The sequence below is a fragment of the Ostrinia nubilalis genome, chromosome 1 (assembly GCF_963855985.1).
Source record: "Ostrinia nubilalis chromosome 1, ilOstNubi1.1, whole genome shotgun sequence".
Lineage (NCBI taxonomy): Eukaryota > Metazoa > Arthropoda > Insecta > Lepidoptera > Crambidae > Ostrinia > Ostrinia nubilalis.
This window is the reverse complement of record NC_087088.1, coordinates 7332404-7359290: the sequence shown is the minus strand read 5'-3', so window position 1 is coordinate 7359290 and position 26887 is coordinate 7332404. Positions and strand designations below refer to the sequence as shown.

At 34.9% G+C, this 26887-nt stretch overlaps 1 protein-coding gene across 2 annotated transcripts; it reads right to left on the bottom strand.

The window, feature by feature from the left end:
• Positions 1 to 2550: 2550 nt before the first annotated feature.
• On the bottom strand, positions 2551 to 26887 carry LOC135088190 (facilitated trehalose transporter Tret1-like). 2 transcript variants are annotated; one of them, XM_063983084.1, is made up of 4 exons: positions 26574 to 26887; positions 7315 to 7455; positions 5665 to 5921; positions 2551 to 5046 (listed from the first exon to the last, which is right to left on the bottom strand). In XM_063983084.1, the coding sequence occupies exons 1-4, from the start codon at positions 26617 to 26619 to the stop codon at positions 4075 to 4077; spliced, it is 1416 nt and encodes a 471-aa protein (XP_063839154.1). In that variant the 5' UTR covers positions 26620 to 26887; the 3' UTR covers positions 2551 to 4074. The 2 variants fall into 2 exon arrangements, with proteins under 2 accessions (XP_063839154.1, XP_063839161.1); XM_063983091.1 differs by lacking the exon at positions 26574 to 26887 and adding an exon at positions 26175 to 26263.

Sequence of the window (26887 nt, the reverse complement as noted above, 5' to 3'; positions counted from 1 at the left end):
CAAAGTCGGTTGGAATTTTTAACGATTGTTTGTCTAGATTTTTATTTTTTCATGACACCATTCCTCAAGTACTTCGCATCCATTATCTAGCTGAATAATAAAGTGGATTTAGTCACGATGAAACGGTTCATGGTTCTTTTCTTTTTATTTCATTTTCTTTGTACATACATTGCAAATCTAAACTCCATTCAAAAAGATTTAATTTACTTCAAAGCATTTGTGCCATTACAGCAAAAGCAACTCTATTGATTCATGAATTGAACTCAGCCGTTCATTATTATCTGCATTATTATCAGTGTAACTGTTTTACAGTAGGTATCGCACATGTAGCTGTAGCCATATAGAAATAAGGATGACGTACGTCGAACACACCCACAAAGATAATAATGATAAATTGATGTTCATCATTAATGATTTCTTATCACATAATTCTTTCACTACGTGTCCATGCAACAATATGCTGCGGTAAGGATGAGAGGCTGTTGCTGATTCACGTTTGCTTTTCGATAAACATTGTTTACGGTTGTTTTGCTCCACAACATTTTGTAGCGCAAAATTTAGAATTTACTTTGGCGGCCTCACACGGGGGCACATTTTTGACGTCATGAAATGTAGAGGCACAAAAATATATGTCGTAATCTTAACTGATTAATTAACTAGAACTATTTGGAGAAGTAAAAGTCTTATCTCTACAACGTAATTGCACGACTCTCCGCCTCAAAGCAGAAAGTCCACGTCTTGGCAACGGCTTTCCAACAGTATTTCCACGAAGACTATACCCGCGTCATAGCAACTCATTTTGAGAAAAACCGAAGTATAAGGCCGAAGAATTGTAGAGGGAAAAAGACACCCTATTTGTTCTTTATGAGAATATGTACATATTATGTCCATAATATAGATATATTCATATACCGCTGTTGCTAAGTTTCTATGCATACAAATTATATGGTTTTATTGCTGGGCCTGCTTGATGAGGATCGAGTTTGCCTGTCAATACAGATTTGGGTTGATTTTAAAGTGGGAAATGGGTATGGTCGAAAAATAATTGCAGGAAGATTTATTACAGTCTAATTATTTTGTTAGTGCATTTAAGATTAATTAAAGAATGTCTGAATGTTTCTTTACATTATTAGAGTATGTATTTTACTTTAAACTGTGGTCTCTAGGATTGTATAGTATGAGAATAACTAACCTACCTTATTAATATAAACAATAGGAAAGTTTAACGTAGAATGAATGCGTTGTCGTTAGCGCAGCCTAATTACTTACTTAATGGCGTTTTCTTGAGACATGAGCCATATGAAATAACTAAGTGTTATAATAATTATTTTAACTCATAGGCTAAGTGCTCTAGCTGACGCTTTATTTTTTGTGATGGTAATTTGAATTTAACTGAACAATTTAACATTTTTGTGGTGTCACAAAAGAAGTTAAAGGATTAATACTTAAAATAAACATAATATGTTGTAGACAAAGGACAAAATATTTTAAATAAAAGATTTGAACAAAATATAATAAACTGAACTGTCAGCAATCCAAAGGTTACTTTATATTCATAAAACAATTGAATAGAACATCCCTTCTGACCTGTAACATTTTCTTTCTTTTATCTGCTCTAAGGTGAGTTATCAAATATTTTTTTACGAGAAATCCCCTTATTTACGACATTGTTATCCTGTTTATATTATTGTAGCTTTATGTCGTTAGCTGTAAGCCAAACCAGTCTAAAACGCAAAAGAAGCGATAAGCGAGTCATCGGAAGATTTTTCCAAGTCTAGTGATAATACGTTGTATCGTACTCAATAAAAGTTGTTTACTGTAACAGAGATAATTGGGAATGGTAAACAAGGACTCATTGACTGTTTAATACATGACTGTCTATTTAAAGGTAAAAGTATTTAAAGATAAACAAGTAATAAGGTTATTGCTTACTATTTTCAATTTTGTTTAATTTTGAAACTTTTGAGACCCCCGACCTGGAACGTATTGGCCTAGGGGCGGAATTTCGGGAATTCAAGAGTTGAGACCGTCCAACTCCAACCACTGGAATATAATATGGAAGCGATTTTTTTCCTAAAATATAATATAAAGTGCCTAAAAACGTGTGTGGGTTATTTTCCTGCCGTATATGAGTATGGTAAACTAATCAGTTCATTTATTCAATCGGAATATCGACCATGACACGTACTTGTTTCGTATCACTTCCTTCTTTAGTTTAGGTGATTTGAAACTGATAAAAAGTTACGATGCCGAATTAATTAATAGTCAATATATGTATTTCTGTGCTAGACGATGACTTCTCCACATTTTGATTGAAAAGAGAGACATTCTATAAAATAGATATTGGGTTGAGTTCAATTGAAAAGTGTTGATTGTTCAACGTTCGTTGAAGCAATCGTTTATTCAACAAAGACCATATTTTGTGATTGTGTCTAGTACATACATATTCTATGTCACATTTTCTATACCTGTAGATCAAGATAAATAAATATATTGAGATGATAATAATCTTGAAGATGGCGGGGTAAGGCAAATAAAACTTAGTACAAATGGGTTAATAGCATTTTAATAAATCCGATTGCATCTTTATGTGCAATGATCCTTTTCGATGAAAACCGAAAATGGCACGTATCGTAAACATAGGTACTTAGTTTATGTGAATATTCTTCACAGGAAGTGAAGTAGCACCAAGTAGATAACATATTTTTAAATAACTTCACAAAAAAGTGATTGCTGAAAACCCGTATTCAATTATTATCTTTTATTTGGAAGAACAAGCAAGGGAATGTAAGTAGACGGATCACTAAAATGAAAACTGACGCATCGTTTTTCCAGAAACACTTAATAATTTCACTTAATTAAAACAAACAGAAGAACATCGAGAACTATTAGGTAACACAAAAAAAATAGTACCAATTGAAAAGTTTAAGTGTATTTGTGTTCTATGAGTGACACTTTAGGTGACAATTAGTGCTATTAAAAAAAAACATACGGGTCGAATTGAGAACCTCCTCCTTTTTTTTGAAGTCGGTTGAAAATTAAAAAAAGATCCTGAGATACGATTACATGTGTGTGACATAGAAAACGTTCAAGTATGATTCTGCACTCAAGAAAAGACTCAAATTGTGATTGATTCTAAGCTTGTGTTTAGAATAGATGTTTCTGACGTTTTTCCTGTAAATGATCTGTTCAATGATTGATTATTTCTTGTAATTAGGTATAATAATAACTTAGATGTCCTTAATGTAATTAAATTCTACATACTGACGGTGCTTTAATAATAAATTCGCATAATAATATATTCGAAAATAAATATTGGAAATCACTTACTTAAACGTAACTTGTATATCATTGTAACTGGTAACTTTATCATTAAGTATTCTATAAAAATATAATTACTTACACTAATATTTATTTATTTGTACTTAATAAAAATGTCATTAATAAAGGCACTCTGATTAGAAGCTCATATCATAAACGTTAAGAATTATAAATATTTATCAAAATACAATTAGTAAGTACACTTGTTTTCTTTTTTGATTGTTTTGATTCAATACCATTATTCATACAAGTACACAAAGTGGTGCAAGAGTGTACCTAATACTACGATTAATACATATTTTTGTGTATCATGAGGAAATTGATCAAATCGAATTAAGCAGCTGTATTCCAGTAACAATGGAGTAAACTTGTCCAAAAGACATCAATTTTTTTGTAGTGTGAAGGGTCAATGTATGAATTCAAGGTGTAGTACTTCTTTTGTAGCAAATGTTTTATTCGTAGCATAGTATTTTTTGCACCACTTGGTAATAGATAATAATTTCATTTTATAAATAATGCACTAAACGAAATCTCAAAATAAGCAATAGTAAATTAATACTTAAAGTAAATTGTGTATCTCAGAAGAATAATATTCTGTTTGGAATACCTTTATAGAATCGACATATCACAAATTTAGGTAACCAACATGCTTAAGTACTTAATACATAATAATAATAATTATACTAATCTTAATGATTATAGTAGCATATTTATAAACTTTATACGTATTCAAGCAGTCTAGAGATCAGATTACTATAGATCAATTCTCACAAGCCCTGAATTACCATTTTGTTTTTCATACACAACTTTTTCATTTGGCGTGTACAGTTTTTCTTGTATAGCTGCGAAAGACTGCCCCTTTGTTTCAGGAAGTAAAATTAATATGAATATCACACCTGCTACCGATAATACACCGAAGCCCCAGAAGGCTACATACTCGCCTAAATTATCCTTAACTACTTGAAATAATTTCGTAACAGCAAATGTCATTAGCGCCACACCTATTTGTATCACACAAGTTGCTTTGGACTTGATGTGCGTCGGGAATATTTCCGACGTGATGGCAAAAGGCACTGTCGCTAGACCGATGGTGTACGAAAATATAAATATAGGTATCACAACGATAGGAATGAATTTGAGTCCAACGAGGTATTCGCTGTCCAGATCTTTCACGAAGAAATATGCGCCGATGATGATGTTGGCTAGACCAACGCCACACGACGAAACAAGCAAAAGGGGCTTTCTTCCAAGCCTGTCCACTAGCTGGGAGGATATAGCTGATGTTAACAGTTGGACTGAACCAAATAAAATACACGACTCTTCAGCCCCTAATCCACCTTCGGCTGCACCGAAAATTTGCTGCGCGTAGGATATGATTGCCGTGCTACCACAGAATTGCTGGGTGAAGTAAATCCCCAGTAAGATTATCAAGCCCTTTCTGTTGCCTCCTACCGTCACCAAGTCTTTCCATCGACTTTTCTCTTTCATGTTTTCGTTCACTAAGTTGGACATGCTGTCCAATTCCTCTCTGAAGAAATCTTTGCCTCGCAGTTTCTTCAAGGATCTTTCAGCCTCTCCGAGGCGTCCTGATTTTATGAAATAGTACGGAGACTCTGGCATGGCACTGAAGGTGACGACGAAGAGGATGGGTATCGCAATGTTGAAGCTGGCCAGCGCCAGCATTGACACGTAGGGTCCGATGGCATATTGAGATAATATTCCAAACTGAAATAAAAAGAGATTATCGTGCGTTAAATATGAATATTAAAAAGTAATCTGATGATAGGAAATTAAACTTAGGACTTTTCCTCAGTAAATTAGTGTTTATTTACAGCTTAATACAAGCATTAAACTTATGGCAAGCGCTATTAAAAGTTGCTCACTCCGCACTAATTTACAGTCGCGTGAATGCTTGCTATTAAACTAGTTAAAAGTTTAACTTAGCTAGATTATTTACTTTATAAGGTTACATTTAAGTTAGATTTCTTTAGGAGTTAAACTTTACAACGCCATCGTATTTAAGTCTTCCTGCTGATGATTAAACTGTCAACGCAACGTATTTTTAAATAGAGTTACACAAATTTTGCAAAGCCTTTAAAGTTTACAGTTTTGATTTCGTAAGTATGCGCAAAAAAATATTTTATTTGGTCAACACTTTTTCTGTTCCCAGCCATAAAGGTGGTAAAAGTTGTGACAAGATGGTGGTGTGTACCATTAATATCCTGAATGTCATTCTAAAAAATAAAAACGGTAATTACCATGGCCTAGTTTATAAACATATGAACCAAGAAAACGCATCATCCCGCATGTGAGCTGTCATTTTAATGATTGTAACTGACATACCTTAGACATAACTGTGATGAGAGTCGCCATGGCGCCCCTAACTTTATCAGAGGCGATTTCCCCCAAGTACATGGGGGCAGCAGTGTAAGCGATGCCGTAGCCCAGCCCTGAGATGAGCCTGGAGACGTAGATGGTGGCCACATTGCTCGCCAGCATCACGAGGATCCAGCCGATGATGTAGGGAATAGCGGCTAGAAGAAGCGTCCGCTTCGTGCCGATCTTGTCTGCGAGGTATGACGCAGGGAGAGGGCTGATAGCTGGAATTAAAGAAAAATAATACTTAGGCATTTATTTTCATAAGATTATTAGATAAAAATAATGTTTATTGATTCTATATAAGTCTATAGTAATGTGCATCGCATTAAGACTGAACTACAAGAAAGTCTCAAAAAGCCAAAATTAAAAAAGGTCACAAAAAGCGCTCCCTTCGAAATAACACCGGCTGAGGACAGAAGTTTAGTAAAAAACGGGGAAGGAAAATGTACCATACCGTAAATATTTTCATTACATATACAGTAAGTGACGTAATGTATTATCAGATAATATTAAGCCTAGTCTGGATTGGAAGTACTGCTTAATATCAGGCATAATAAAGTGATATCAGGCAGGGCCAAATGTGATGTGCCTCCTAAAGCACGCGTCATAAATATCAATATGGAATCTATTGAATAATTAATTATTGTAGTGCGATGTCTAAGTTAAGCTTTAATTTCAGCATGATTATACTACGAGTACCTACTTAAGAGCTAGTTAATGAGAGCGAGACACGAATTAACGAATCAATTTCATTCGCGAAGTGTACTTGTAATTGTACTAGAGGTAATTATTACGACTGAAAGACTAGGTACTAATTATGATAAAAAAAAATTAAGTAGTTAAGTCTGAAACGGTTTCAGGCCGCCGAAATACAATTTTAATACTATTAGCTTTGAAAATGAGGATGTTTTATGAAGACTGGCGACATTAAAAGATACTCGGGGAGGTCCAACCTATCACTTCCAATCTTCAAATATCATCAATAGAATTCCCAGAACACGTGAAAAAAGTAACTGCTGTCTTTACCTGAGACAAGGATAATAAGCGAGACGATCAAAGAACTTTGGTTGAGTGAGGTCTGGATCGGTTCTGGCTGGTGCCATCAAAGATAAACAGCATTGCAAAGATCCATCCAAATATCAACATCAAAATATTTGTCCATCCATACGTATGGAATGGGATATTTTTAGTCACGTTATAAATATCTACTATATCGTCAACTTTATTTACCTGAGACGAGGATCATGAGCGAGACTATCTACGAACTCTGATCGGGCGAGGTCTGGATCGGGGAGTCTGGTGCCATCAGCAGCACTATAGATCGTTTCATCTAGGATGACGCACCCCACCATTCTTCTGCTAATGTTTAAGTGTTATCGGTACACGCTAAATTTTATCCATGAGTGCACACGCACACTACAATAATGACGCTCGGATTACTCGGATCAAACTCTCCGTACCCCGCGCTTCCCTCGACCAAAAATTGGCTGGGCGCGTCTTCGTGGATGGAACGATCTATAGCATGGGGACGTCCATTCAAACCTCTGTCTCCAATCTCCAAATACTTCTCCATGCATACGTATGGAATGGGATATAAATATCAACTTTAATTACCTGAGGCGAGGATCATGAGCGAGACAATCCACGAGCTCTGATCGGGCGAGGTCTGGATCGGGGAGTCTGGTGCCATCAACAGCACCAGCATGGGAGACGTCCATCCCACCGTCGTGCCAGCCGCCGCCGTGATCAAGGTAGCTGGAAAATTATAAGAACATGCGTCAAAATAGCCTCGGAATCTGGCGACCACGGGTCGGAAGACGTAGAGTGAGCACTGAGCAGGCCCTCCACTAGGTGGACTGACGATTTAATGAAGGTCGCAGGAAGTGCCTGGATGCGGGCAGCGCAGGACCGGTCGTTGTGGAAATCCTTGGGGGATGCCTTTGTCCGTCATTCGGCTAAAACGAACGAACGAAGACTCTTGTTCTTGAGATTTCAATATGCATCAATGTATTTTGATTACAATATATTTGATTACACATAAGGATACTTCTTATAAGGTAAATAATGAGAAAACACGTCTCAGTGGTTAAGTATATTTATGGTCTTAGACCACTGAAAAAATAAGTATAGGCTACTTAGTTTTCCGCACAATGTCCAGACAAGGTTAATCCTTTCCTAGGTGAAAAACAAAACAACAATAGCTTGCTTAAAAGGTTTACTAGAGAGGAAACATTTAAAGCTGGGTGCTTTATTAAGCTCCAAACATCAGCGGTTAAAAAAGGGTTGTAAAGTAAAGATAAAGAAAAAGGTGTATCAATCGTTACTGTGTGACATAGTGAATCAATTTTACAATATAGAGTCTCGTAAGGCAAGTCACTGCGCTTTAGACAGTCTTTATTTCATACTTAATCGAGCGGAAAGAGACTGATGAAACGGAACGCCCATCCAGGTTTTACAGCTGGTACAATCTTGCAAAATTATACAGGATTAGTTGAAATAAGTATAAGAATTAAAATTTCGCTTCTCCTCGTGTTATCTTTTTCGAAATATCTTATTTAATTAGAACCAAGTAAACTGACACTGAATCTACAGGAATTATGTATTTTATTTCTTGAAATACAAAACCTTAGTATTGAATCTCAAACGTGCTTTCTTCAAAGGTATCGACTTATTTGACTCGCCTTGAGTTTGCATCGTCTCTATAGAAATCATTCGCAACGAATTCAAAGAAAATAAATCTGGACTTGGTTTGGAAAACTAAACTAGAAATATTCTAACTCTGAAAGGAAACCTTTGAGCTGTGTAAGCTTTGTCTGTGAAGTTCTGTAACTTTTCAACACAAATGTAAGAAACACAAGAAGTGTTCGCACCTTTTCAGTTTTTTATATTATTCAGTATGCATTTTCGTTCGTTTCAGTCAAATGACGTCCACAGCTGGACAAAGGCCTCCCCCAAGGTTTTCCACAATGAATGGTCCTGCGCTGGGGCAGCAAGTTCTCGAGTGGCGACCACGAGCTGGAAGACGTAGCGTGGGCAGGCCTCCTACTAGGTGGATTGACGATCTGGTAAAGGTCGCGGGAAGAGCCTGGATGCGGGCAGCATGCGTTTTACTTAACGTCTATTACAAAGTTTTTAAGCATTTAAGTATCTACTGCTTGTTATCATATGTAAACCATTTTAATTTAAGTAGGTTCATAGTTTTCTATTCTTACAACCTTTGATTTTTGACCGATTATTGCCTGTCTTTGTTTCGGATAATCTCCGAAATTCTTGTATAGTGACTGTGAAGAAAACATCGCTTCACGTGGGAAAAGTGTAGAAGCTAGGTACTTAGTAGGCAAATAAATCTTCAGCTCTAAATTAATTAATTTAAATGCCCCTGATGGTACTGTGCTGTATAATCTTTCCCACCAGCATTAATATTTGCCAACCGCTTATATCAGCGTAGATATCACAACAAAGATTCTAAAAACCTTATACAAATTTGCATACTGTGTTCATTTTTATAATGAAAAATATATCTATTTTGTATTGTGATTTCTGTCGCACGCTTCATTGAACCACGTTTAAGATTTACCTTTATTTGAACGACGTCTGGTAAACAACATTAATATTGACTCTCCCAGAGTAAACGCATTATAATAATGTCGTACAAAACTATTCTTATCTGTTCATAGAATAATAATGTACGTACGTACAGTGTAAGTTTTCCTGCTTAAGTTATTTTGTGTACCCAAGAAATACGCAAGTCAATTATTCTAAAAGATAATTTGCATACGACTGATGTACAATTGAATTCAATAAATACGAATGATATCATGGAAAGTACCGTCACGAATAGTCAGACACATTCAGTGTATTATTAAATAATTTATTCAAGTGGCCATACAAAAAAGTTCTTTAGTTTCGCACGCCAATTATTGACATGTGCATACAAATTCTGATACCGCGCTAGTTGTGGAAAATTTCACAAGATTTTCGTCATTATCAATTTGGCAGTGAAAAGCCAATCTTACAGGGAAGACCCATGTAATGATTAAAAAGGTTTCAAAAGAAGTGTTTTGATAACAATAGACGAATGGCGAGACAAGACAGTTCACTCCGATAGCGTAATGAGGCGGTGGCTTGACGGAGCGTCAGCTTTTTCGGCAAAACCATTATCTTTTCGCTTTGACACCCGTAATGACACCAGAGGGACAAGTCGCGATGACGCGCCGGTTTTATTGCTTCTTCATCTAATAGTTCTAATACTACGATATTATGTTTTTATGTGCTGGAATTGTTCTGGGACAACTATTCTACGGAGCAATATTTATCGTTGTAATTTTCAGCTCTAGTGATTTCATAGTGGTGCCGGGAGCTACTTATGACTCGAGTTCAAGTTACTTAATTTTACCTCAATTTTTTTACAATTTTGTTGCATAATAACACCTATGTAGTAGAAAAAAGAAGCCTTAGTATTAAGTTTAAGCTCGATGTGCCGTCGTCCGTATTTGAACTTAATTCTGATTGTTTACCGAAAGAAATTAATGCCATTTACGATTTTACGCGGAAACAATGATTTTTATTTCCATCCATTGGTATAGACATAAATAGCTACCTACAGCTGTACGCTAATTAGCAAATGTAGCATTGATATCCCATTAATCGAGCATTCGAGCCATGCCACAAAACCATTCATTTCAGTGCCATTGTCCAACATTCTGTAATAGATTTACCGATAGTAGAGCTCTAATTAAAACTACCAATAAGAAAATGTAGGTTTAAAAAGTAGCACAGTTATTTTTATTTTTTCTTTTTTGTTATTGTTTAGCTTGTGGACTGTTATGAATAGGGAAATGCGCTTTAGAAATGCGGTGTTTGAAATTTTAATCTTATGGTAACATGGACATTCGACATAAGCTTCGTTTTGTCCATGTTCATCTTCAAAAAGTATAATTTTTTATTATTTTTGGCATTTTCTGGGTATTTTATGTATTTTTTAGTATCGCCTGTTATTTAGCATTATTACTGTTTTTATTTTATCAGGATATACCTCTTAGTTTAAAAGTTATTACGTTTTCATTACAAGAAGTAATTGGCAGAAAAAAAATTCTCAAAAATTTTTTGACCTCTTTTTTGTCGATAAAAATAGGTCTAGTTTCACCTATTTTCATATGTGCACTTTATCGTGACTCACACTGTATGTATAAGAATAATATATTATCATTATAGAAACAGTTTTTTGGCATGGCTATTAGTTGAGTACTAAGATAGGCCCCCAAGTAGTTTCAGCCCAGGGCCCCACAAATTCACGATCCGGCCCTGCTTATGGCTTACAGAGGGCATGCGGTAGGTGTGAGTGTGGCGTTATTTATTTTGTGCATTTGAAAAGCTTTTACTCTGTTCTCCGTGCCATAGTTTTGATAATCTTGAAAACCAATAAGGCCACATATCACCAGATACAAACATGTTGAGATCAGACAGTTCAGTAACTCTTTCAGTTTATTTTTTTATTTGAGGTATAAAACATACAGAACTATAAATAAATTCCCATGCACAGTCATACATATTGTGGACATACGCCGGCTGTGTGACAGAGCCTTTGAAGTTTGAATTACATACATCATTGAAACAATGTTGGATGAATTGTTGTGGCTTACGAGTGATAAGGCTGGTCAGTCACAACATTATTAATAAACAACTCAAAAAATATAGATTTTAATTATTGCAATTAAAATCTATATTTGAGTTTTCTACACAGACTGTTTTTGTTTTAAGTTATAAAAATAAGTTAAAGGCAGAATGCAGATTAAAAGAACCTGTAACCTGAATAAACAAAATGTTCATGAAAATGACAAAATCAATGACATCTTATTATCCAACGATCGACGAGTAAAGGATTTATTATGAAACTTCAGATTTAGCATTAACCTACATAGATATAGAGGTATTATCAGTCAATCAGTGTGCGATTTAGAAGATATTGCCATCGCACACTTGGCGCAACAACGTCAGAAGTGTAAAAAATATTTTTGTGTGTGAAGGGAAAATGTCACTGAATTATTTAAGTTACGTACTAAATAATATAAGTTATTGAAATATATAAAACAGATAGACAATTTATACAAAGCTTTTGGAACAGTTTGAAATATAATACTTTTTATTTAACTATAGAATAAAAAAGGGTCCAGACAAAATTCCAATCAATCAGCGTCTGCCCAAGTTCAATAATTGGGTTCATCTATTAAGGTCAGAAAGAGCATTGACCGCAATGTAAAGACAATAATAGCATATCAAGGTACATGGTGGCACCGTATTTAGTTGCATTAAGGTTGATTTTGCAACAAAAATTGTATAGTCTGATGTGCTGACAACTGTCTAAAGTTGATAAAATAATTAAAATTGATTAGGCAATTAGATTTTTTCAAGTTATTTAAGAATAACTAACATTGTTTGTAAATACCCGACTTTAAGAATAACCTCATCTTATCTCTGTTAAAAATAAAAAGTCCCTACTATCTTAATTTAGAACTCCCAATTAAATATTTAAAAACATCTGTATTGTATCTTGGTATTATCAAATTAAACTGTTTCTACGGAACTAGTTACTTAATTTTGAATCTTAAAAAAAATGGGTGGCATTTAAGTTAGCTGCTAGTTTAATAGGTCACTAAACTAGTTCATTGGACAAAAAACCTTTTCTTATGATAGTACCAAAATTAGCAAATTAAATCATTCATGGAACAATTATACAAATAATACTAAGGTTCTGTAGAAATCTTAAAACTTTAATGGACTAGCTTACCGCTTCATTCGCGTGAAATTCAGTTTGTCACAGATTGTTATAAATTAATTATGTACAGCCTGGGGCAGAAAAGTTCTCGAGTAGCGACCACGGGCCGGAAGACGTAGCATGGGCAGGCCTCCCACTAAGTGAACCGACGATCTGGTGAAGGTACGCTGAAGAACCTGGATGCGGGCAGCGCCGGACCGGTCGTTATGGAAATCCTTGGGGAGGCCTTTGTCCAGCAGTGGACGTCATTTGGCTGACTAACGAACGAACGAACGATGTACAGCTTATAAATGTTATTCTTATTTGTACAATACAATAATATTGTAAAGTTTCATCAAAACTAGTAGGATTACATTATTGAAAAATTTATTTAAAGAACTTCTCTAAGTGACGTTTAAGATTAATAGTTGTTTCATGTTTAAGGTAAGGATCTCTATCTTTTTATTATCAAGTCTTATTTCGTATTATCCACCTGGTGGAACATTAATGCCAACTGGTCGTGTGATTGAGCATCTTAACAATGTTTATCAATAAAGTAGGTATTGCATAAGATTACATTTATTTTATACTATTAGTTTAAAAATAGATTGGATTGATTCACTGTATTTCTCAACCAAAACATTGAAAACGGTGCAGTCCTGTTGTCCCCCCTGGCTAGGGGAGACAACAGGACTGCATTTTCAATCAATGATTTGAGGACTGTTGTCCCCCCTGGCAAACATCGAGTATTTAGAAGCCATATATTTTTATAACATTTAAGATGAACTGAAAATGGAGTACCTGACTGAATGCCATACTTATTGCCAAACTAAATACCTAAACGTATGTCAAATAATAATTATCATTTTGTTAACGAAAAAAATATAAGTAGTTGGTACCGGTACTATTTCTGACTATTCCAAAATCTGCTTTACTTGCTTTTAAAAAAATCTTAATGAATTATCCCTACTAAATAATATTAAGTAAATGCGAAAAACTTTATCTGTCTTTCTTTTACGAATTCACGCCTAAACCATTGAACCGATTTTGATATTTGGTAAAGAGATAGTTTTGAGTCCCGGGAAAGGACGTGGGATAGTTTTTATGCCAGTTTTTGAAACAGGAAGGCGCTCTTATATTTTTTTCTGTGACAGACTAAATTTTACGCAGACAAAACCGTGGGCAAAAGCTAAGTTAAAGGTATGCTATTCACATGTATAAAAAATATTATCTTCTGTAAAGTTTACTAAAAATCCGTTTAGTAGTTTTTAAATACGTGAAAGTAGATAGGACGCGAAAACTGCATAATTTTAAATTAATCATAATATTCAACACTTGCTCAGTGATTCAACTAGCGGCCGCCCGCGAGTTCGTATGCGTGGAGTCCGTTTTACTCCCTTATGTGGGGAATTTCGTAAAATCCTATTATATCCTTCGTATTATTTCATATCCTTAAATAAATAGTTAAATAAAATCCGTTCTTGGCAGATGTCTACACTCTACAGGGTGTTAGGTAAATGGGTATATGAGCCGACACTAGCCCATGTTAACATGGGCATATAAATGGTATGGTGAAGTCAGAAATTTGATATCATCATTTTATTTTTTTTAATTTTCATACAAAATGAATTTTATAAAATCCGATTTGTATGAAAAATAAAATAATTAAAATGAAGATATCAATTTTCTGACTTCACCATACCATTTATATGACCATGTTAACATGGGCTAATGTCGGCTCATATACCCATTTACCTAACACCCTGTATAAGGAACCTACCTGCCAAATTTCAAGTTTGTAGGTGTCAGTATCGGCACCAACACCTTATTTTTTTCGTTATCAAAATGGTAATTATTATTTAACAAACAGTTATTCAGTTTGGCAATTTGGCATTCAGTCAAGTACTTCCAGTATTTCAAAAAATATGGTATAAAAATATATGATTTTTAAATCATGTTTGCCAGGGGGGACAACAGTCCTCAAATCATTGATTAAAAATCTAGTCCTGCTGTCTCCCCTAGCCAGGGGGGACAACAGGATTTCGAAATCCTGTTGGCTCCCCCAGGGGGGCCAACCAGGGGGGACAACAGGACTGCACCTTGAAAACATGTCCGTAGAAATTAGTTTTTGTGATCTGTGGTAGAAATATAAAAAATAACACGTAGAACCGCAAGATCCTGTAGGTAAGTATACCTACTTCATTTATTTATCGTTGGTCCGTCGTACCATTGTTATTATAATTCAGTAAAATTGTTATGCGCGAAAAAATAATCAGGAATTAAAAAAAATCATTTGTCTGAGCAAATCGAAAACAGACCCCCTGAACACTTGTTTAAATTGTCATTTAGTATGGATTTATCATTTTAAGCTAGTGTTTAACGACCGTCTAGCTTTATGTTAAATTCAAAACTGACACAAAAACACACTGGTGACAAAAATAGAAACAGAGTAAATATATTTTTGCATTTCAAATTAGAATAGATAAGTATAGATTGATCTAGTTTTTGTAATTAGTGAACTAGGTCTAGTTCTATTTATCTTAGAAACTACTTGGTAAAGTAATACGTTCTTCACAGAGTGCCTAACTAATATTATCTATCTTTACGATTCAGATATGGATATCTATGTATGATCGATATATAGATCTCTAGGTTAATTTGTAGATAAAGTACCCTAGTTGACATTAATTAGCTTAATGCATTGATGAGAGACGATTATTTAATTAATCTGTTTTTCTGGACATACATAACTACAATACAAAGTTGCAATGGATCGAACAACATCTTGCTACTTAACAGAGTGACTAGATATCAGTTGCACTGCGCTGCGAGTAATATAACCTTAATTAATCGGTTAATAATTTAAACATTGATCATGTTCGTTTTTTATTTGTTTTTGTTTTATTTATAAAAAATAACAGTGAGCTACCGCAATGTGATTTGTCAAGCAGAAATAAAAAATGCAGAAACAACATCTCTATTCATATAAGCTAAATCAAAGTGAGACATTGCTTAGAAAAACTTGTCACGCATCCCAACTTAATTTTTTTAACGCATTATTGGACTTTTTTGCAGTGTACTGGTTCCTTACTTGGCTGATTCAGTTGAGCATGATTGTATGCAAATAATATAAGTACATGTCCTGATTGAAGGTCGCTGCGTCGGCTTCCCGCAACTGATTAACCGAGTTAAAAGCCAATTGGTAATTGGTACGGCATCTTGGGATTTGATATGACTTATTGCATAATAGAAAAGGTAGCAATTACACTGTTATGTCCCTCAATCAATCAATGTATTAGTAGCATTAGTTTGAACTTTGTTGCCGCATGTTAAAGTTCAAAAAACAATGAGACATTACTTGCTTATCCGATTAAGGGTTAAGATGTTGATATGGATCATTCGAAATTACTGGTGGTGATTGCCTACGTTAATGATATACCTAGTTAAGCAAGGCACAATAACTTTAAAAGACTCTATCATAATCCTGTTAATTTGATTATTTTCGGTAAGTGTTTTTAAATAAATAAATCTTAATGGAGAGATAGTAATAATCAAACATAAATAAACCACCAACCATTTTATTTACAGGTGTAAGTATTTTAAGGTGCACTGATTTGGAACTAAGCGTACCTACTTTGAACGACTTTTTATCATCAATTTTGTGATCAAAGTCCACTGAGTTAAAATATGTAGTTTTGATAGCTTCTAAAAGAGCACGCATTATTATCCAGCTATCAACTGCCAACAACTTCTTGCGGTCGTCTGTCTATCGAGTAGAGGTCAGTGGAATTAAAGTCATTTGTCATCATTTTTATATTCAGTAACAGAAATAAAATTCACTAGAATAAAAGTGAAATTATCCATTTCATTAAATATCTATTGTGATTCAGACAACTCAATGGGTCGGAAAAATAACTTGATTTAAAACTAATTTGACTAGACAAGCGCACTGAGTGCAAAGAATAAGGGTGCGTTAGAAAATCTTGAATATCTTGAAAAGTCCAGCTTTATGAAATATAAACTGAATTTTAATACAAGGTTTTTAATTTAAATAATTGATTTTTTTTAAAAATGCGTAGTTTTTCCAGTATGATTGGTCTCGTAAAGTTAAGTAAGGTACTTTTGAAGATATAGAATATTTTCTAACCGACCCTTTTTCTTTGCGGTTCAGTGTGAATTCGTATCGTAATTTTCTTTTGGGAAAAATTAATTAAAGTATGAGGTCTATGTCCCAATTTATCTTTCAATAGAAGTAGGTTTTAGTATGATTAAAAAGAGTTGTCAATTAAAATTCAGGGATTTACTTATTTAATTTATTTGAAAAGATTTACTTATTTAATTTATCAGATAGAAAAAGGACGAACCTATCCTTTGGGGCCACGCTCTTTTGGCATTATGCTAATAACTATTTGTTCATTGTCTTCTAAATGACTCGACTTCGGAATAACAACGAAGTTTCGGCAAGTATCGCCAAAAAATAGGTTATTTCGTCGTTTATTTTTTATTTACTGTCCAGTATTTTACAGCGTTTATACGGTTTTATTTTTGATAGCACTCAATAACTGTAAAATTCCAACGTTCAATACTTTTATTGCTCTACTCTACAATTGACCGCGTACATTTATAAAATCGCGCTTGGTTTAAAAAAGGGAATACAATATTTATAAAATTCCTTTGGTATGAAATAATCGGTTCATATGTAACCTAAGGTTATAAATTACCTCTCAAATGGTTTCTAATTGTTTATCTCTGATATAAGGTCGATCAAGTAATAACACTCAACGAGCAATAATCGAGAAATTTCTAAATGCGCATTGAGACCTAGTTGTCATAGATATAAAATCTAGGCCATGTCGGTGAGATTTACTGTTTTTACTTGATTGTAGCATGTTACCGGTATAGGTAGGTATATTTTGTAAATAAAAACTTAAGATGCCAGAGTTTTGTAATGTAAAAATTATCCCTCAGGTAGGATTAAAATTCTCTAGGTACTATGGAATTTGTAGGTATAATCACAAAATAATAATAACTACTACCAGGCCTGTTCATCTCCGCGAGTTTACATCGAAAACAAAACACGCACGATGGCTTACCTACAGGATACTATTCGACAAGGCCTCACATACGAACGAACATTGACTCACGCACGCGTATTCTTGTGTATGATGGAAGATAATAAAGAAAATGGTGTACTAAATACTGTGCAGTATTTAACTGCCTAAGTAATAATAAAAACACAGAATGTACTTTTTTAAGTTGCCTCAAGACACTGAGAGGTAAATAAGTAGTTAATATTATTAATGATAATTCATGCTAAATCATGTATTTCCTCCGCCATTTTCCGCAGTTTGGCACCTCACGTCACATCATTTTACCGAAGTCAGCCCTATAGCTTCGGCGCAGTGCCGATCACTGACGTTTGTCAACAAAATGAAAACACGTGTAAATTTAATTATTTAGTGCGATGGCCAAGTCAATAATTTATGTAAAACGTTAAAGATTTCCTGGCCTGGACTTGGTATTACATGGATCTCACAACTTTTTACCGTAGAACAACTGAGTTGCGAGACTTGGTTTTTTTGACAAGTATTGTTTTTGATGGGATCTCATTTCTTTTTGTATTTTGTAAACAGTTATACTTTTTTCCTTTTCGGTACCTTCTACTTATTGTATGTATATCTAACCAGCAACGAATTTTCTTAAAGTCCTCTCTCTGACTTATGAAATTTTCTTATTTTTGTAGGTACCCTTCCGTTTTCTCTTTTCCGGTTCTACTTCTTGAGCTGAAAACTGGACCGAAATTGAAAAATGTTACTCGACTTAGCGGTTGCACTACCGTGCCCCCAAATATTTTAGTTTTTCCTTGATTCATACACCAAACACTACTTATACGAGGGCCGGCTGATAATTCCGCGGCCTAAGGTACTTAATGAAATAAAATAAATGGTTTCTATTTTTTATTTTGTAATATAATCTCCCTCAAAAGAAATACATTTCTTAAATCTCGCATACAATGCCTTTTACCCACCCAAAATTTTTTTTTTCAAAATGACGACCAACCGCAGCTTTAATTTCGTTGTCATCTGCATATCTCCGGCCCCGTAAGTCCTTTTTCAAATCGAAAAACAGGAAAATATCGCTAGGTAATAGGTCTTGGCTATATGGTGGGTGGCCAATCTCTGAGAACCCGGTGTCTTTCAGGGCTTGGCCTCGCAACTCGTGCGGCGTGAACGGGCGCGTTGTCTTGCCGAAAGATCAATCCGCGTGTCAGTTTCCCACGTCATTTCTGTACAATAGCCTCGCGAACATAAAGAAATATTCTTCAGCTATCTGCCACGATTTAATTCTTTGGTCAGCCGGAACGATTTTTTCGACTTTTGAACGTTTCCTTCACTCAGTATCGTGACAGGGCGGGGGTCGTTTTCACAGGTCTCTCGTCCGTGTTGAAATAGTCGGGCCCATTTTTTAACCATGGTATATGAAGGTCCAGAATCCTGAAGAACCAATGACATCTCTTCAAAAATGTCTTTCGGTCTATTTTCCTTCTTTACGAGGAATTATGTCCGCGGCGCGCGGTGTCGAAATTCCGCAAATCTCCAGATTTGGCGGACATGGTGATGTCATTTGTTCGATAGAAATTGAACTATCAGTGCAAACTTAATTAGTGATTGCTTTTTATAATACTACTGAGTGTCACAACTAGTGACATGAGTAACATGCTAATTACTCATCGCTAAGTACCTTAGGCCGCGGAATTATCAGCCGCCCCTCGTATTCCAAATTTGAAGCTTCTAGGTCTGCTAGAAGTGCCTTAGAATTTTGATGATCGGTGAGTCAGTCAGTCAGTCAGTCAGTCAGTCAGTCAGTCAGTCAGTCAGTCAGTGAGTGACAAAATTAAGAAACTTTGACCCGTTATAATTCTTAAACTACTGGTTCAAATTGAATGAAATTTGAAATATACCGTGTCTTTACAATGCCTGCATGGATACTGAAAATTCAGTCTTCTAGTTTTATCCACAACGATGATACAGGGGGTCGAAAATGGCCTGAATTGCTTCGAGAAAAGGATGGTACGGCCGTGCCGCTTTTTTGCTCGACTTGGTGGGGGCACTGCCGTGCCCCCAGATTCTGTGTTTTTATTATTATTTATTAGTACACCATTTTCTTTATTTTTTCCATCATACACAAGAATACGCGTGCGTGAGTCAATGTTCGCTCGTATGTGAGGCCTTGTCGAATAGTAATCCTGTAGGGGGCCATCGTGCGTGTTTTGTTTTGGATGTAAACTCGCGGAGATGAACAGTATAATGTAGTACATTTGTGTTTTAGGTTTTCATGACACAATTATAGACCGATTGAGTGTCGTGTCGGGCAGTACTGAAAATCATAATAATATTAGCGTTGAAGGTATGATGATATTACAAAAATAAACACATCGTAAATAGTGAATCAGTAAGCAACAATTTGAAATGTCACCATGAAATGTAAAAAATACGTACATTTGAATTTTAAATGTTTGGCTATGAAGGTAATGTTTGACGAATGAGTGCGCTTTTGCCACAAAAAATGTGTGGCACCTATGATGTGTTGTTTACAGGAAAATTTTAACAAATTATTGAATACAATACCTAAATCTATCAACTGAAAACCATTCAGTAGTAACTAGTCTGCCGAATGGTACTTAAACCCTATTAAGCTCTTGAAGCTTTTGTCTAAAGCATTTTCCAACCAGCACTTGAGACGGTGGTCTAAGGGTTCGGTTTCCGTACTGAGCAAATGTTTGTTAATGAAAGAGATCTTACTTTAGGCACTAAGGCGAGCCGGGTCAGTTTCAGGGTTATCTTTAGTAAGGCTGGCTTGCAGCATCTTACTTTAACTTTAACAAACGCCAAAAGCCTGTCAAACTTTATACAAAAAACACCGGCTATGGTTATAGTTACGGTTTTTAAGGTGGTGCAACTCAGCCTTAGTGTTTGAGTCAGCGCCTGAGGAATGGAAGCGGCACGAGAGGGTTTTTGTGTCGTCAAACGTCAGCGAGACTTCAGATGTGCTTCAGACTTGTATGCTCTGTCACGTCATGTCACCCCTCCTGTGCCGCTCCCATGACTCGGATACGCTACATCTGTAAAATAATTGTCATTGTTTAATTTTATTACCTACCACTGCGCGTTAAAAGTTTTTGTAATTTTATTCCCTCGCACGTTTTGTTGATAAAAAACATATTGATAAGTTTGGGTAATAATTAGAGATGAAACGGATAGTTTTTTGGCCGGATACCGGATACCGGATATCCGGCCAGTTGCAAGGCCGAATAGCCGGATATCCGGCGGCCGGATAGTTGGCACATTGTCTCGTTTCATGACGTGTCGAGTTTGGCGCCCCACAGGTGCTTCGAACGCGAGACTAGACCAGTCACACTTTTCGAAAATCGAATCCGTCCGAATAGAATGTCAGATTTTGCCACTTGTCTAGGGGGCAGATTAATTCGAGCGATTTTGGTTGCCATCGTGAGTGAGTGATTGAATAGCGAAAATTAAATTAGTTTACTTGCTGCGTAATCTGACTGAACTGCATCATGTCATCACATCAGACCATCATCAGTGAAAAAAAGATCGCCTATTTTATTTGTCAATATTTCGACATTAACAGATATTTACAATTTATGTATTCGTCATTAGAGAGAATAGCCCAGAAAAAGAAATTAGTTTTTTGAAAGGCCTTAATAAGGCTTTTTTGTAACTTTTTGGACATTAAATAAAAGCCGTTATTATTCACTGGGGAACAGTCATTTTGCGGCATGGTAGTTTAGAGTCAATTCTGTATGCGACTAGTGTGCTGAATACTAGAAAAATATTAGATTTGTCAAATTGACTCTAGATCTTGAGATAAATACTATTAACTATTTATATGAAAAAACTAAAATAAAAATACCAATCTGTATAAAAAAAATATTTACACTGAGATCCTATTTAAGAACGATATAAAAATTAAAAATATATTTGCTTTTTATCAAATAATATAAAAAAAAACTACAAAAAGCTTTTTCTGTAAGCTTTTATGTTATGGTTTTGGTCAGGAAAATTCCATAATTATGGCAACAGTAATCAGCCATCATCTGGCGGTCCCATTGACCGTGGATATCATTCTTCCACTATCCTGATGTTCTGGTAGAACCGTTCTGCTTATTCCTCGCTGTAATCACCCAGATTATGGGAGAACCTGTCCAAATGGTTATTGTAAAAAAAAAAAATTTAATACTCAAATTAACTCCTTATGTGTAAATTTTTTAAAACAATTTAGCAACCAATTCTAAAAAGTCTGGTGCTCTATGACTCCCCAAATATTGTTTGACTACTAAAACAAAGATTAGCCATGCTTCAGATTCAATTTGTGTTATGTGGTTTACAAATACAGTGTCTTTTATATCCGTTTCATCTCTAGTAATAATCTTCGAAATATCTAATCCGATTTTATTTCTGAGAATATTTCTCGCTAATCTCCAGCAAAAAACTTTTAATCCTAGGAATTCTTAGTTGCTGAGGCGAAAAAGTGTTCCAGTAACGAAAATGGAATGCGTGGGTATTTCATCTCGACAGATTGTTACAATCAAATATTCATTGTCTAATATTTTATCCATCCTAAAAAGTAATCTGCGATAGAATCTGTGTTTTTAGTTTATCTTTTTATTTATGAAATACGCAATTGTTGTGCGCAGATGGATTACTTAGATTAATGAAATGAGACTGATCTGGTGAAGGTCGCGTGAAGTACCTGGATGTGGGCAGCGCAGGAGCGGTCGTTGTGGAAATCCTGGCTTATTCCACTATTCCCCATTGACAATCCCCGTCAACGGGGATTAGTGAACTTTTTGTTCACTATTTCCCGTTAACGCCAATTGGAGCTTATAATGTTAAAAAAAATCCTAATATAACGGGGAATATTGAACAAAAAGTTCACTAATCCCTAATAGTGGAATAAGCCGAAATCCTTAGCGCCTTTGTCCAGCAGTAGACGTCATTTGGCTGAAATGAACGAACAAACGAAAACTAGGATAACGTGATATTATGAAAATATCATTCGTTTTCATCTTGTAACCTAGTTGTTGTTATCATTATCATCTGATAACGCAACGATTGTGACCGATTGGGATAAAAGTGAGTCACCGCTATTATTCTACTCGTACGTAGTGAATTTTGAATCTTCTTCAGACAAAGATAATCTATACTAATATTATAAAGAGGAAAGATTTGTATGTTTCTATTGAATAGGTTCCGAAACTACTGGACTGATTTGAAATATTATTTCACCATAGAATCCTATTTTTTTTCTGATTAACAACCATTTTTTTTAACTTGTCCATTAAACCAAACAGGGTGAAGCCAGGGCGGGTAGTTAATAGTCGCTAAAAGATAATAGCGATCGATCTGAAATAAAAATACACAAATATGTTTTTAATACCGGTAACAAAAGATTTAGTTAATTGAGAAAGATTTTCAATAAAAACGGTACGGTAATGATTGTTCCCTTCAGTTTCAACTTTGTAATTTTTCTTGTCCATTTCATATTAACTACCTCAAATAATTAATGTTTACTTAATCGTTTGCCTTCCGCTCGGCCTTTCATGGCTGACCTTAAACTTATCCTTACTGTCATTGTTAAGTAATATATGTATGAAGACAGGTTTTCAAGTTGACATGTGATACGTAAGCTCTGATTTCGTTCCATTCATGTAAAACTTCTTGCGCAGTGTCATTTTTTACCTGTTTCTTAATTTGTTGTGACTAGCGACTACTACTGATATTTTTAAAAGACCTGATAGAAAGATGTTCGTCCTCAGATCAGATCAAAAATACGAACTAAATAAGGTACCTAGTAAACCTTCGAATTCCGATTTTCTATACCCACTTTGGTTTAGTGATCGAAACAATAACCTAACAAACAAGAGTCAGACTGCTAGACAAAGGTACTTTCGCATATTATTACCACTTTGTATTATTACTAAGAAAAGATTAAAGCAGTCTGTTTGAATGTAAATTTCATGAATTTCATTTACATGTCACAGATTTTAGTAGGTACTATAGAATGTGTGTGCGAATATCCTATACTTGCAGTGAATGTGTTGTTTAAAATTATTTCCACTGAATTGTATTGCTATTTCGTGTTGATATTGAAAATTATGTTTATTACCATTTTCTGCATAAAAGAATATGAACGCCCGTGTATGATTTGAATTAACGAAGAATAACATCAAAATACAAAACAGTTGCAAATTATAATAACAATGCGAACAATACGTCCGCATCTGCAGAAAATTGAAGAAAATCACTGTGACGGTCAAGGTTGATTAAATGGTTTTCGATTTGGTTGTGAAATAATCTAGTCGTCTACAATATCTAGACTAAACTTATTATAAAGAAGAAAGATTTGATTATTTGTTTTGAATAGGCTCCGAAACTACTGGGCCAATTTTTTCTTTTACCAACCAATAGAATTCATCATTAAGTATCTCTGATGAACATAGGCTGAATATGGAAGGATAAGTTTGAGCGAGGTTAAAAAGTAAACATGAAAATTGCTTCAATACGTTTATCGTGAAAAGTGATACACATCCATTCCCATGCATGAACTTTCGCGTATTAATATGAAGTATGATAGAATAGCTACGATTACTCTTACAAAACATGGAATACGTATGTACTCGTAGTAGAAACATCGCGGTATATTGTTAATAAGGTACTATATCAACTTTGTTTTACGAGATTAGCATCAATCACAAGTATAGCTTTACCTAGCCGCAAACTACAGACTTTTAGTGGGCTCGGCCGATAGTTAAGTCGGGCTGTTAAATAGTTTGGACATTTGTATGAAAGTGCACACATTATACCAATTTGGTATCGGCCGATTCTTCATACAAATTAGAATCGGGCACAACTATCATTTAACTAAAAGTCTGCGGTCTGCGGGGTATCTTAACCGAACTGTTACTATGTTGTCAAATGCTTCATTGTGGACGTCTTTTGTTTTTTACGAGGCATCATTCAACAGCGATGTACGAACTCGGATTCAATCGGCAGTTGAACAATGAATGACGATAGGTTTGTAACGAAGTTGGCGTTATTTTTATCATCTGTTTGCCTAAATAACTACTTACTCTTTATTACATACGAAACTAATAAAAGGATCCTAATGTAGGATTCTAATGAAAGAATTTTTCCTATCGGTTCAGTAGTTTTGGAGCCTATTTAACACAAACAAACAATCAAATCTCTCTTTATAAATATTAGTGTACAAAAAGAAAATAAACAAAATTGGTGGCCTAATAATACTTGTCCTCCATTTGCCAATTTGCTTCTCAATTCAAATAATAATATACTTACTTAGGTACTTTCAATTTTTATCATTATTTATGATTTGCATGTTCTCTTACCAGGTAAAAGGAAGAGGAAAACCGATAGGTCCTATAACTGTAGATTTTCCTTATCAGCAAAATTGCGAATTTATTTAGCCTAATTTTACAGCACACCCTTTAACAGTTTTTATTTTATTGGAGGATATTAGCTTAATTTGTTTCTACAAAGTTTAAACTGCAGATTTGATTAGAAAAAACATTATGTTCTAGGTACACAATGTTTACTTATGCAACCCACGTGCAGTAATGTATAGTCTGCCTTCCACATTCCGGAATATATCAATGCAGTATCGAGTTTGCATCAGGCAGTTTTCTTTTGTTTTTATGGCTTTTGTCATTTGTCTTGTCTAGAATAAAACATGTGATTCATTACAGAGAGGTCTGACATCGGTTTAACGTGCCTACGTAATACGGAATCATATTACCTACGTTACTAACCAAGATTATTACCGCTACAATTATAAACTAAGATTAACCGGCTGGATTTAGTAGAATTTTCTAAATGAGATCTAAGTAGAAATCTGAATGATTTCTAGTTCCCCATGCTGGAATGTATAATTAGCAGAAAAAAACAGGATATTATTATTTGCGAGCAATATTAAAGGATCTTAAAGGAAGTTGCTTAATTATGCAATTGATTCATTTAATGATCCTTCATTCAAGATTGGAATCATTGTTGAAGATCAATCTTCAGTACAGGATTCATTTTTTTGATAAGTTCACTAAATTGGATTCGATATGTAAGAATAAGTTTAGGAATAAATTAACTACTTGCCACGGATTTGTAAATGAATAGTCATCAAGTGGATTATGGTAATATAATCTTGATAAGATAATGAAGAAGCAGGCAATTGATATTAATCTTGGGTTTTTAATAGTGCCTGTAATTGATAATTGTATCGAAAAGATAAAATTATTAATACATAGTTATAGATTTGGTCTATTACGTGAGTAATTTGAAATTAATGACACAAGTAATAATGTAGTAAGTAGTAGACAGTTCGGCACATACTTATTTACTCAAAATAAGTTTATATAAAAAAAGTAAGGAAATAAGTCTGGTTTATATCGCAGGATATCAACAGGTGTTCTTGACAGAAATTTCAAAATATTTGTGTTTCAGTGTTATACTGTAAATAAAAAAGTTAGACTGACCTGGAAAATATAGGAGTTGTAGCGGAAAAAGTATAAGTTTAAAAAGCTGAGTGTAATGTACTAATAGAAGACATGCTGTTGACATAATATGAACATGTTGAACCAATTTATATGTATAGAAAGATGACTCATTTTAAGCTCAATAATATGATTTACCTCTTAACCTCATTAATCATGTCATCTGTGTTTGGATATCAAATTGAGATTATAATGTGCACATTTGCTAATGTTTTCAACAAACACAGTTTATTTATTTGCTAATTGGTGTAAACACGGCGAGCATAGCTAATTGGTAGACATGACTACCGAGTTTAATCTGATAAAATATTATGAAATACACTTTATTTTTGGACGATTTCTACTGAGGACACAGCTCGTAAAAATCAACACACATTTCCACACATAACACTTCCTATTTCACTTTGAATACACAAAAACAATAATGTTTATTAAATTGGTGTGAACACAGGCCTGAACCACGTTCAGTGTTGCCGGCTTAGCGACGCGGTACGGAGCGTATTCCTGAAAGTTAATGTGAAACAATTGAATACTGACCACTGAGTGCCGCCATATACTCCCTCCATTTTCGACTGGTGCCCATTGCTGATACACTCACTAAGTTTTAACATTTATGATCTGTGGTTACTGTGTTTTGCACTGGAGGAGCGGACGCGTTGTGTCATGCCGGTCTAATTTTGTAAGCCACGTGCTGTCTGCGTTTCGCCGCAAGCGCGAATGGTTTAGTTGAACGCACTACAGACAATAATGTTCCCGTTTTGTTGACTGTCCCAGCTGTCAATGTGACGCGGCTCGACCGTGGCGTGGCGCCCTCTCAGTGCGTGTGTTCACTCGCTTCTGATAACTATTTG